Source organism: Vitis riparia, chromosome 10 (genome assembly GCF_004353265.1).
Source record: "Vitis riparia cultivar Riparia Gloire de Montpellier isolate 1030 chromosome 10, EGFV_Vit.rip_1.0, whole genome shotgun sequence".
Classification (NCBI taxonomy): Eukaryota; Viridiplantae; Streptophyta; class Magnoliopsida; order Vitales; family Vitaceae; genus Vitis; species Vitis riparia.
In genome coordinates, this window is record NC_048440.1 from 15091894 (window position 1) to 15105298 (window position 13405).

At 27.5% G+C, this 13405-nt stretch overlaps 1 protein-coding gene across 1 annotated transcript; it reads left to right on the forward strand.

Moving 5' to 3' along the window:
* Positions 1-11087: 11087 nt before the first annotated feature.
* On the forward strand, positions 11088-12393 carry LOC117923129. The gene is made up of 6 exons (XM_034841371.1): positions 11088-11195; positions 11289-11369; positions 11466-11646; positions 11769-11855; positions 11982-12177; positions 12276-12393. The coding sequence occupies exons 1-6, from the start codon at positions 11088-11090 to the stop codon at positions 12391-12393; spliced, it is 771 nt and encodes a 256-aa protein (XP_034697262.1).
* Positions 12394-13405: the final 1012 nt, after the last annotated feature.

Sequence of the window (13405 nt, forward strand, 5' to 3'; positions counted from 1 at the left end):
GTATAAAATATTTGTTAAGTTTATTTATGTAATTAGATTTCTTATAGAATAAGAAAGGTTAATAGAAATATTTTAGGTCATGAAAGGAAAAAGTTAAGAGAGAGGACATGGATTAACAAGAGACACTTGATGGAATAAGATGACTCATGAAGATATAGAATCAACGAAAAATAAGAAACACATGGTGGAATAAAATTATTCATAGTTCAAGGTTGAAATATAAAGAGAGAAAATATAGGATGTTTTGGGATCCTATACTCGTGTTTGGATTCATCTTTATAATATTTTTTTTATTACATAATAAAATGATATTTTTCATCTGTGAAAATAGACATGATTGGTCATATTGGGCTAAAACTTTATGTACCTTTATATGTGATTTATTTTATTTTTGTGTTATTATGTTAATGTTCATGTTTTAAAAAATCATTTTTTTTCTCTCATAATTACCCCTTGAAGGGGTCTTGATTACATGATGGACGCATGATTATATAAAATATTTGTTAAGTTTATTTATAATTGTAATTAAATTTTTTATAGAATAATAAAGAAATATTTTTATAAATATTTTAGGTCATGAAATGAAAAAGTTATGAGAGATGACGGGGATGAACAAGAGACACTTGATGGAATAAGATGACTCATGAAGATATAGATATGAGGAAAAATAAGAAACACATGGTGGAATAAAATGGTTCATAGATCAAGGTTGAAATATAAAGAGTGAGAAAATATCGGATGTTTTGGGATCCAATACTCGTATTTGGATTCATCTTTATAAAAAAAATTTATTACATAATGAAATGATATTTTCATCCCTGAAAATAGACATGATTGGTCAAATTGGGCTAAAACTTTATGCTTATATGTGATTTATTTTATTTTTGTGTTATTCCATTAATGTTCAAGTTTCAACTGGTACAACAAATTAGCGGTCAATCAAGCCAAGACCAAAATTACTAATACAAATCAAAATGATTTTTAATTATAACATCATAAACAATAAAATAAAATAAAAATCATTTTTTTCTCTCATAATTACCCCCTTCAAGGGTCTTGATTACTTGATGGACCCATGATTATTTAAAATATTTGTTAAGTTTATTCATAATTGTAATCAAATTTTTTATAGAATAAGAAAAATTAATAGAAATATTTTAGGTCATGAAAGGAAAAAGTTACGAGAGAGGACATGGATGAACAAGAGACACTTAATGGAACAAGATGACTCATCAAGATATAGATATGAGAAAAAAATAAGAAACACATGGTGGAATAAAATGGTTCATAATTTAAGGTTGAAATATAAAAAGTGAGAAAATATCGGATGTTTTGAGATCCAATACTTGCATTTGGATTTATCTTTATAATACTTTTTTAATTACATAATGAAATGATATTTTTTATTTGTGAAAATAGACATGATTGATTAAATTAGGTTAAAACTTTATGTATCTTTATATGTAATTTATTTTATTTTTATATTATTCCGTTAATGTTTACATTTCAACTGGTACAACAAAGCAGCGATCAGTCAAGCCAAGACCAAAATTGCTATTACAAATGAAAATAATTTTTAATTATAACATCATAAATAATAAAATAAAATAAAAAATCATTTTTTTCTCTCATAATTACCCCTTGAAGGGGTCTTGGTTACATGATGGACGCATGTCGTATTCTCCTATTTAAGTCTTAGTTGAGGCATGGATTTTCTAAGCTTCTTCCCATATAATAAATGTGCGGAATTTACAAATTATTTGGCAGACCAAGTGGCAGGTTTTTGACTAAATAAAAAAAAAAATGAATCATGTGTGTTCCTGAAACAATGTCATATCGTCATCTGTGATGCCAAGTTTAGAGGTTGGCGCTAGATGGATGGCTAATTTGGAAAGTCCTATAATAAAATCCTAGGTTAAATGATCCAGGCCGCAATTTGTAACTGTTGGAAACAAGGTGGAAGTCAAAAGACAAAAGGAACCAAAAAGGTGTGGTAATAGAGTGAAGGCGCGTAGTACAAATCAAAATAAAGAATTTTATTGGAGTGACCCAACGGAATGTTTTTGATGGATTTGAAGTATTTACTAATAGAAACCCGTAATGCATATCCTTCAAACTTTTTAAATTCTTGATTAAGAGTCTAGAAATTTTTAGAAAATATTTTTAATATTTTTAATATTTAAAAAATTTTATCATTCAAATATTAAAAAAATTAAAAATATTTTATAAAATTATTATCAAATATACTCTAAAATACACTTCTATAATATAAAAGTTCATATAATACCTCTTATTATTTTTTTTTGGTACTTTTACTTACCTCTCCTCCTTCAATCATTATTTTCACTTAATTATTTTTCATTTTACTCGATTTTTTTTTTCTCTGTCTTCTCCATGGTTGTATCTTCTATCAATATGTTATACTTCCCTATTTTTTTGTTTTAACCCGTTGAAGTTGAAGTTGCAATTCTCAATTCCCCATTTGAAACATATATACATACGTACATACATTAAAGTCCATAAAAATAAAAGGATTTTGATGAGTTTTAAATTCGACATCATCAAACATAAAATATGTGAAATCCGTTTTTGTGGTTTCCAAGAGTTTTCTAAACCCCAATACTTCATCTACACTAATTAAGATGATTATTATGCATTGAAAAATAATTTAATATTAATTAAAGTAATTGGATTTTGATTAAAATTAATTTATAAATTAATTTAAAATATGAATTTTGAAAATATTTGAGAGTGACATTAATCATGATTCTGTTAATAAGTAGAGGGTACATTAATAGCCATCAATAACCATATTATATTTTTATCAAAACCTCCAGAAAGATCAATTCAATATACCAAAATTATAAGTGCAGTGTTACCTATGAGAAGGTTCCTACAATTTACTCTAAATAAAAAATAGTGTCTTATATGACACACTTATCCATGCACGTTTTGTTCATCCAACATCATTTTTAGAATAATAATAAATAAATAAATATATGAGTTTTATTAAATGATGAATGCTCATACCACGTATATAAGTTTGATTAAATGTGGGATAAGTAGATGATTTATCATTTTATATATCCTTTATATGAACCTTCTCCGCATATGTATGTATAGATGTTTTTCCTCCAAAATTAATTAGAAATGATAGTGAAAACGAGTTTTGAAAGTCACTATTATACCAACTTGTCTTGATTATTTACTTTTATTTTCATCTTTGTCCAAATAAAAATTTGTAGATGGAGAAAATTTAGAGCAAAAGATTTGGGGGATTTTCCACACCCACTTCACCCTTTATTTTTTAATTATTATTTTTAAAATTTTAAATTATATTAAAGTTAAATATAACTTATAAATAAAATATAATTTATAAATAAATAAATTTTATTTATTTGTATTAAAAATAGAATAATAAAAAATTGAATTAAATTAAATTATTTTTTATTTAAATATATTTATAATCAATATCGGTGGAGTGAGTTAAGATAATACCTAAACTCAACTTGAGTTTTAAAAAAAAAAAAATTCAAATTCACTCTTCACCTGTATATAATTGTCTTAAATTAGTCATCTTAAAGACAAGAGGGACAACTAAATACTAAAAAAAAATCCATCTTTCTTCTCCCTCCCTCTTTCTCTCTCTACATAGACATTGTTTCGTTTCGACATATATTCAAGTAAACTTTTATCATATGCAACCCTTCAATCCTTTTCCAAAGTCCAAACAAGCCCATTTTCAATCACGTTAAGCGTTCTATTTTTAATATCACAAAAAATTAATATTTGAAAATCTGGGTTCCTTGACTAATCAGGAGTTGGACAAAGAAAGCAAGGTTAAGTGTTCTTGGGAGATGAATTTGTTGGTGACCAAATGCCATCCGGAGTAAAATAATTAATTAGAATCTGATGGGAAAATACAAATTAGTAACAAGTCAGTCAGCTTAGGAACCTCCTTTGATTTTTATATCATAGAAATGGAGTGGTCCAGCGAACTTGATGGTCAAGTCAATGCACCCATCATGGATGTACCGGCAAAACCAAATTAAGATAAGCTCAAAATTCATGTCAGCATGACACTTGTGATAGCGAAATTAATGGATATCATTTCCGGCTCAATAGTCTTTGGATGGACTAAGATGACTAGTTGCGTCCTTTCCACTAACTAAATTATCACGTTTTTATTACAAGGAAAAAAAAAATGGAGATATATGGACAATATATGTTCAATATAATTACATACGAGATAAAATTGATATATCAGCCAACGTAAATATCGATGAATACTGATAATATATCAATCATATATTGTTAACATATCAATCATATAATGATAATCACATATATAATAATGATACAAGCAAAAAATTAGACCTAGATAGGAAAAAAAAAATCATTAAAATTTCAGTGGTATATCAAATATATCATAAATATATTATTAAAAAATTAAATTATTATAAATTAATTAATTTTAATTATCTTATAATCTATTTTGTATATTAATTAAATATAAGACAAATATAAAATTATAAATAAAATTATCAATATTTTTAAATAAAAATATTTTGAGCCAAAATGTACCAATATTTTTAAATAAAAATCATAAATACATTTAAATAATATAATTAGTACTTTTACAATAATTTAGTTTTAAATTAATGATTTAATTTTATTTTAATATTCAAATATAATAATAGTCTATTGAAAATAAATTAACTTATTACATTTTTAAATTAGTATAACATTGAATTTAAATTAATATATTTTTATAATTAATTAGTATGTTTTCAATATACGTAAATAAATTAACTTAGTATAAAAATATATTTGAATTACATAATTAGTATATTTGTGATAATTTAATTTTATAATAAGTGTACACTTACAAAATTCATATTTTTATTGACCAATATGATATAATTAAATTTAATATTACAGATCATATCATACATATATCAATTTCTTCAATAAAATAATTTAAAATATATATTATACTTCTAATTTCATTTCTAATTTTATTATATTTTGATGAATTTTGATCAATTTTTAATTTATTGATATTTTATATTAAAAATATCTACCAATTTATCTTTGATATATCCATAAAATCCAAATATTGATATATTCATAATTATTTATATTTTCATCTTTGTTTATTATTACTTAAAACACTATTGAATGATGGACCAATGTCATTTGTAAGTCCCTAGATCAATCCAAGGAGAGAATTTAGATTCAATTTTACAGCTGGTTCGCTTTCAAGAGGAGGCTAATTTCCTTGATTCGAATGAATCGAGACCTGTGTATGGGATTAATGCCTTTCAGTTGCATGTATTTTTACTCCGATCATATGTAGGATTTGCTGTCAAGCCCATGCCTGCAAGATGTGCTCGTCTGATGAAACTTTTATATAACAATATTATCCTCACGATCCTTTTGGTGGATTTCCAATCTGGAACCTGTCATCATTGATGATGCTTTATTATTTAAGTGAATTTTAAACATGTCCCTTGGAGAATGGCCTGTCTTAGTCAGGAATTCATATAAAATATACCTTTTTTTAATTAGTCAAACCTCATAGTCCCTTTTTATGCATAAAGTAATTGGCAATAAAGCACGTTTATAAGAAGCTTAGAAAATTCTTGCCTTGTGTAACACGGAAGTAGAAGAAAACGACATCCATCATCCATCATCCATTATGCAATCAAGACCTGTTCAAGCCATGTGCCGTATATATCACTTTTAATGAAACGTAACTTCCCTTGACTGCCATATATTCTCGGGAGAATTACCCACAGGGGTAGGTTAGAAAAATAATGACTACCAACTGTTTTAGGGGATAATTTTACATTTTATATATTATTTATAAATAAATTAAAATTATCAAATCATGTGGGGTCCATATATGATGATAAGTACACATTGATAAATATTGTAGGACTCATATATGATGATAAGTACCGGTTGATAGGCAATCAACGGTATATTTTTCAGCTTAAAAAAATTGTTGTCAATTTTGAATAATTAACTGTTTAAAAATTTACTATTTTTTTTTTTAAAAAAAACTTGAGATTTTTTAAAGAACATTGTAAAAAAAAAAATTAATATCTCATAAATAAAAACCATATTCTAAAGTTATTATATCGTTTTATATATAAAACATACAATTAAAAACTTTGTTATCATAATATAATAAATAATTATTTTTTACCAGCACTCATCAATTGAATAATATATACTAACACACACCTATTAAATGGAATAACTCATAATTATTCATTTGGTAATATAGTATTTGAAAAAATTAAATAAAAATAAATTAAATTATGTTGTAATATATTGTAATGATAGTGTATTTATATTGTAAGTATAATGCATTTATGTTGTACCTATATTTCATTATAAAAGTAATAATTCTAAAAATGTTTATTCATACCCTGTTGGTATTAACACATTGTATTAATATATTAACAATATTTATTTAGTGTTTTAAAATTATTTAATAATTTTTGTATATATATATATATATATAAACTACGTGAATTCAAATTAGTATTTCATTTTATTTCAGAAATTATTATGATATAGGTATTGTGAAATATGATATGATCATACAAAATTACCATTTTTATAAAAAAATTCATAAATTTCTTAATTAGGTTTTATTGTAATGTATTATAATGTAAGTGTATTTATATTGTAATTATAATATATTTTTGTTGTGCGTGTATTTTATAATAAAAGTAATAATCTTGAGGACCACCTTTTATACCTTATTAATATTCAACATATCAAATATATTAACATCATCCATTCGATACATTGAAAAAAAAAATTATATGAATTTTTTTTTTTAAAAAAAAAAACACTATGCAAAGGAATAAAATCATATAAATTTTTAAAATTTTTTATTATAAAAATAAAAAAATGATTAAACATTCTTTATCATTTTCTTATTCTTTTTAGAGAATTTGAATGAAAAATTAAACATTTTATCTTCCTTAAATTTAATACAAAAACATAATTTATCAATTTAAAATATATATATGAAAAAATCATCATTTTTATTATATAATTATAAAACTTATTTTTTTCTTCATAAATTAAAAATTAGAATAAAATAAAAAGGGAAAAAACAATAAATGATATTTTGAAAATATTTTTTAAAAGTATTTTTGTTTTAAATAGTAAATTTAAATAAAAAAATTATATATAATTGTAAGGGTTAAACCCAAAATTTTGATTTAAAATATAAATATCAATAACTACAATAAATGTGGGTCCTATGTACCATAAATGTATTGATAAATCAAGTGAAGTGCTTTAAATGCTTTGAATTTTAAAAGTTTTAGTTAAAGGGCAGTTTTGGTATATTAAGCTTATTAAAGTCCTCCCCAAGAATTATTAAAAGATACCACACTTTCTAATAATTGTTCTGCCCGGCCCACCCTTTTGGGTAATTCTCCCTATATTCTTCATTTTCTTTCAAACCATAGATTTAAGGGAGAATTACCCTTAAGGGTAGGCTGGGGAAAAAAATTACCAAGAAGGGTGGGTAAATTTGATAATTCTTCTGAAGGCCTAACATTTTTATTAGACCAATTTACCCTCAATTAAATTCTAAAATTATAATTTATAACGAATAAAAGAATTGGAAAAAAAAAAAAAAAAGACTGTCGTTCCAATGTCTTCCCTTTTGCATCTTCTTGTCAAAGCTTCCCTTTCGCATGATCTAGGTGTTTTCATGGTGATATGATATTGTGAGAGATACTAAATCTCTGGCTGCATTTCCTACCCCTTCAGAAAAACCTTGTCCTCAAGGCTAAAATAGAGGAAACTTTTGTTGCAACTTAAATGCATGCTCCCACGTTGCAACTTACGGAAATGAATTTGACCATTGAACCAGCCATTGTGTCACTAGACGATTGTTCCATTTGGATCTGCCTCTGGAAGTCCGCGGGGGACACCACTGGATCTCCAACAACATGGCGATCATCCGATCCTAGATCCGATCTCACTGAATAATCCTTGGGAAGCACATTTGGAACCGTGGGTGAAGGCGTTGGATCCTGCAATTTCACGGGGGGAGGCGGAGCAAGCCCTTTATCCAACCCAAACAGAAAATCCGGATTGGTCTCGAAGGCCGCCGCTTGAGGTGAAGAACCTTCCAGAGGCTAGATCTGCACAAAAGCCCCACTAGTCCAAGGTAAAGTCCTCACAAAGCCTTCCAAATCCATCCCAATTCCCCAAAATATTTCATTTCAAAGCCCCCATATGTATATTTATGGCGTTTCCACCTTCAGATAAGAAGCGGTACAAATCTTTATTTGTTACATTCTGCTTATTTCATGCTTTGCCCTAGGTGTTTTGGGTTTGGGTCTGTTTGGTTGCTGAGAAAATTTGGGGAAAAAAGAAATAAACTTGGGGTTTCATTTTCAATTTTTGAGTGCAGGGAAACCCAAAAACGGAAATAAATTGGTTGCTGAGAAAATTTGGGAAAAAAAGAAATAAACTTGGGGTTTCATTTTCAATTTTTGAGTATAGGTAAACCAGAAACGGAAAAAAAAAAAAAAAAAAAAAAGTCAACTTACCAGGGTTTTTCTTTTGTTTTGCTTTTCGTTTTCTCAGGAACCAAACGGTGGGCGATTGCAAGGCTTTTCTTTGGCCGAGAGTGGTTTTGTGCTTGCTTGGGTGGTGGGAAAAAGGTAAGGAAAGAAAAGAAATTAATGTCTTAGAATATTGAGTTTCTCATTTTCTGGGACCTGGAAGTAATTGGCTTAGCCGAGATGTTTCATCTTCCAGGAAATGGAGACAATTATATACTTAATTTCCTTTCATTTGTTGCAAACTAAATTGAGGCCCAAGGTTAAATTGTTCTTGTCTCACTGAAATGGATTTAACTAGCAAAATGGTTCCAGGACTTTATCTTTTGTTTAAACAATTTTGAAAATGAAAGAATTTAGAGTCTTAGATTTTTCCTAGGGCATTGTTTGGTTACTGAGAAAACAATAAAGAGTAAAGAAAAGAAGAAAGAAAAATTGAAAGCACGTGTCCTCCGGTTTGGTTCCCACAAACACACAATTTGACCACACAAAGTATTGTAAACAACTTCCTACAAAACATTAAAATTTCTTTAGAAGTTAGAACACATGGAAGCAAAAAAAAAAAATGCAAGACCTTTTCTTATTTATTTAGTGTTGTCGGCAATCAAATCTAAGTTATAGTTATATGGATTCCTAATACATATAGTTGGATGATATATATGAATTTTGATATAAGTGAAAATACGTAAACTCCTGAAAACTCTTTAAAAAGTAATACAAATTAAAAGTTAAAGCCTTCAATTTTATTTTTTTTAAAATAACACAGAGATAATTTTGGCAAATGTTATTGGCTTACTGCATTATAATATTTTTTAAGCTTCCTGATTTCCTCATGCAAAAAAGGATAATGGAAAACAGTGCCATGGAAGGGCATAATATGCAATTACTAGTTAACTCATAAATTTGGTCTTTAATTAATTATAATATTTACATATTCTTTTCTTTTGTTTTATTTTAATTTGGGGGAATTATTACAGTCCTTGATTCTCATATTCGTATGACAATAGACCTTTTAAGTAGTGTGAATGGCTAAGGTTATTTCTTTAGGATTGTGTTTCCAATATTGTCTTTGGGTATATTGGACATTATTTTTTAATGCAAACAAAATATCATCTCTTTTTCTACATTTCAATTCTTTCAAATTTAATATATATTCTTGGGAGCTGTCAGACACCATTTGGATGGCCAAGGGATATAGCATATGAAAAAATAAACATAAATATATTAAATTATATTGTAACGTTAGTGTATTTGTATTGTAAGTATAATGCATTTATGTTGTACCTAGTTTGTATAAATTATATATGATTTAAAAGGTTAGCCATGATGAGCATTAACAATGTGTACATATTGGATTACCATCAAACAACTTAAATTTGTTATCCACTAATACAATGGCTCTGTGTGTTTTTAATAGCATGTATGTAACATTATTTGGGATCACTAATAGTAGTTAAACCAAAATAAATAAGGGTACAATACAAATGCCCTACATTTACAATACAATTGCACTAGAAGTACAACATATTACAACATTACTTGATTCATTATACATTTAATTATGACAATTGATTATTTGATATAAATTCTATAGTGCAGTGTGGAGTATAATACATGGATAAAAGGAAAAAAACAATACAATACAACCAGGTTTGAACATTCTTTTAATTAGTATTATTTTATTTTGACTATATTAATGTTTGACATTGTTGTTTAATTTGACTGTTTTAATTTTAATTTTATATTATCATTTATTTACTTTTACAGGAGGTCAAAATAAATAGTCGATGCTCTAGCAAAAAACTTAGACATCTACTTGATGAGCTAAGTGATGAAAAGAAGAGTATAATTCAACATATTGGCTTTAGTGGATTACTTCAGCTCTCTTCCACAGAGATAAGGCATAGCTTATGTAGATGGATAATAACTCATTTCAATATAGCCCACTGTAGGTTAGACATAGGACAAGAAAGGCAATTTCCAATAACTTGTTCTGATGTAGGTGAAATTCTGGGTATTCCATATATTGGTAGGAGGCTCCTACTTTCACCTACCAATAGGAATAATAGGATGGAAAACCTATCAGATCTTAGAGATAGGCTGATTTTAATGGAAGACATGGCCGAGTTCAAAAAATTGTTTATCTTCTTCTCATGTGCTACATTACTTGCTCCAACATCAAAGTTGGATGGTAGTCATGAGTTGTGGTGTACTTTGCTTGCTGGAGACTTTGACATCAATGTTAATTGGGGTCAATTTATACTTGACACATTGGTTGCTGGAATTAGACATTTTCGATTGGGTAAAGGCTCATGGTTTACAGGTTGCCTTATTTTTTTATAGGTAGATACCTTTTTTTATTAAATGTGAAGGTTTCCATATCATTTTCAATGTTTTAACAAGTCTTTTCTAAATAACGTATTGATGTGTGGAATATTTGTGTTTTAGTTTTTTTATGTAAATAAATTTTACATTCCAACCATGTTGGTGCCATGTACCATCCCAATATGTGCAGCGTGGACTGATGACTTGATGAAGAAAAGGGTGCATGTAGAATTGCATGATTATGGTGATTTTGGACTAGCTAATGTAAGAGACAATTTTCTTTCAACATTTTCTTTTATTTTCATATTTGAAAAATAAATTTATAAAAATTATATATTCTTCTTTTTATTATTATAGGTTCAAGAAGATGAAAGGGGGAAAGATGCACATGAAGACCCTGGTAATCCAGTAAATGAAGTTGAAGAAGAGACTACTGATGTGAGAACCTTCTACATCTATTCTTTTATTTAAAGGGAAAACCAAACATGTTATGCATAATAATATACATATTTGACACTTTGTACCATTTTGTAGGAAATTATAGCAGAATATAATGCAGCGGAGAGACAAATTCACCAATTGCTTCGAATAATGAGAGGAGCAATTGATAAACTAGCAAAGCGACATAATACAAATAAAACCCCATCATCTTCTCATCAAAGCAGAAGTCATAATCAACCTGATATCAATGATTCTTTCCCATCACCACCACATGGTAGTACGATTTTTATAGCACTAGTCATTATAATTTTGTATTACTTTTAATTTAATTGCAAATGTTGTATAATTTTTTTTTTTGGAAAAATGAATTTTGGTTATTATGCATTCTGAAATTAGCTTATGGATCGCCACTGAATGATTGTTTTGCTCATGGTGAAGATAATGCAGGCCCATCGACCTCACAGCCAGCAGCGCAGCATAGCAGTATACTTTCTGCTTCTTTATGTTTTAATATCAAAATAATAATGAGTATATAATAATGGCTAGTATTTCCTGTGCGTGTTATTTTCATTAATGAATTTTATTTTCTCTTATTTTCTATACATATAGTTGAGGATGAAGTTCAGATGAATGCTATTATTCCTTACGAGACTAGACATCCTCCAATACGTTCATATCGGCTACGTCGACATGCTACTGCCCTACAATCACCATACGTGGTACAACCGTCAATCAAATTTTCAGCGTCTTCATCTGTAGCAAAGCAAGTTTTGGCATATGAATTGGACGATACACGTGATGAAAGGTAAGGTTGAACTTAATTTAGTATACACAAGGTACAATTAAGATAGGCAATTGAAATAATTAGTTTTAATTTCTAACATCATAATTATTTATGTGTAGCCAAATATTATGTTCCATGCACAATTTCTTCTTGACAAGGTTTGACTTGAAATGCTTGGGACCCGAAAAATTGGTTGACAATAAGGTATTCATATTTAGTTATGTGAAGTTAGGATAAAATTAGTCTAAAACTATATATCTAATTTTCATTAATTTACATGAAGGTTGTAACCATGCATTGTCGAATTTTGAATGGTATGGATAAAGAAAATAGGAACCATTTCTTATCTCCAAACTTTGTGGTAAGATATGTTGTAAGAATTATAGATTGGTTTTCTTGTTTTACGTAGATTGTTTTAATCTAATGTATGGTTTGTAATTTTTTTATTACAATCTGATGTGGAAAACAAAAGGGGTTCCTTATCTCCAAAATACATATGTGACAATTTATGGAAATATTTCAAAAATACTCGGTTGTGCACATATGAACAGGTTTTATTTAGTTTAATAAAAGTACTTTGTAGTTGGATATTTTTAAGTATTGTGCAGAAAATACATGAACACAACTAATTTGATAAAATCATTGTTTTATTTATTTTTTGTTCCTTTTAGTTGTTCATACCAATATGCGAAAAGAATCGAGTTGTTGGATTCATTAATTGACGGAAGGAAAAAACGGATGGATGCCTTCATAGAGAAACTGGTAAATATAGTTATAGTCCAATTACTTATGTGAATCATTGTCATTATTTTTTAAAGATGTCCATATTTATAATTGTATATTGTGTTAAGGTGAACGTTTTGTCAACTGTCATTGGGATTTAAGAAAGAAGACCATCAATGGACATGACAAAATTTGAATTTGTTGTTCCAGAAGTTGTCCAACAATTGAATCCGTAAGTTGTAAGATTTGTATTCCTCTTTAACTATGGAAAGCAAATCAGGTTATAAATTTACTAATTTGATACCCAATTGACTTATAATTTCCTTAATTACTATTTGCAGAACGGATTGTGGCATATTTGTAATGAAGTTTATGCAATTATGAAGTAACGGTGGACTTTCTCGTGCAATTGCAAATGTATTATATTGTGCTGAATAAAATATATATATATTTTTATAATTGTGAATTTTTCTTAATATTATATTATATACTCTTTTGTATAGGAAAATGTCATAAAGTATAGGGA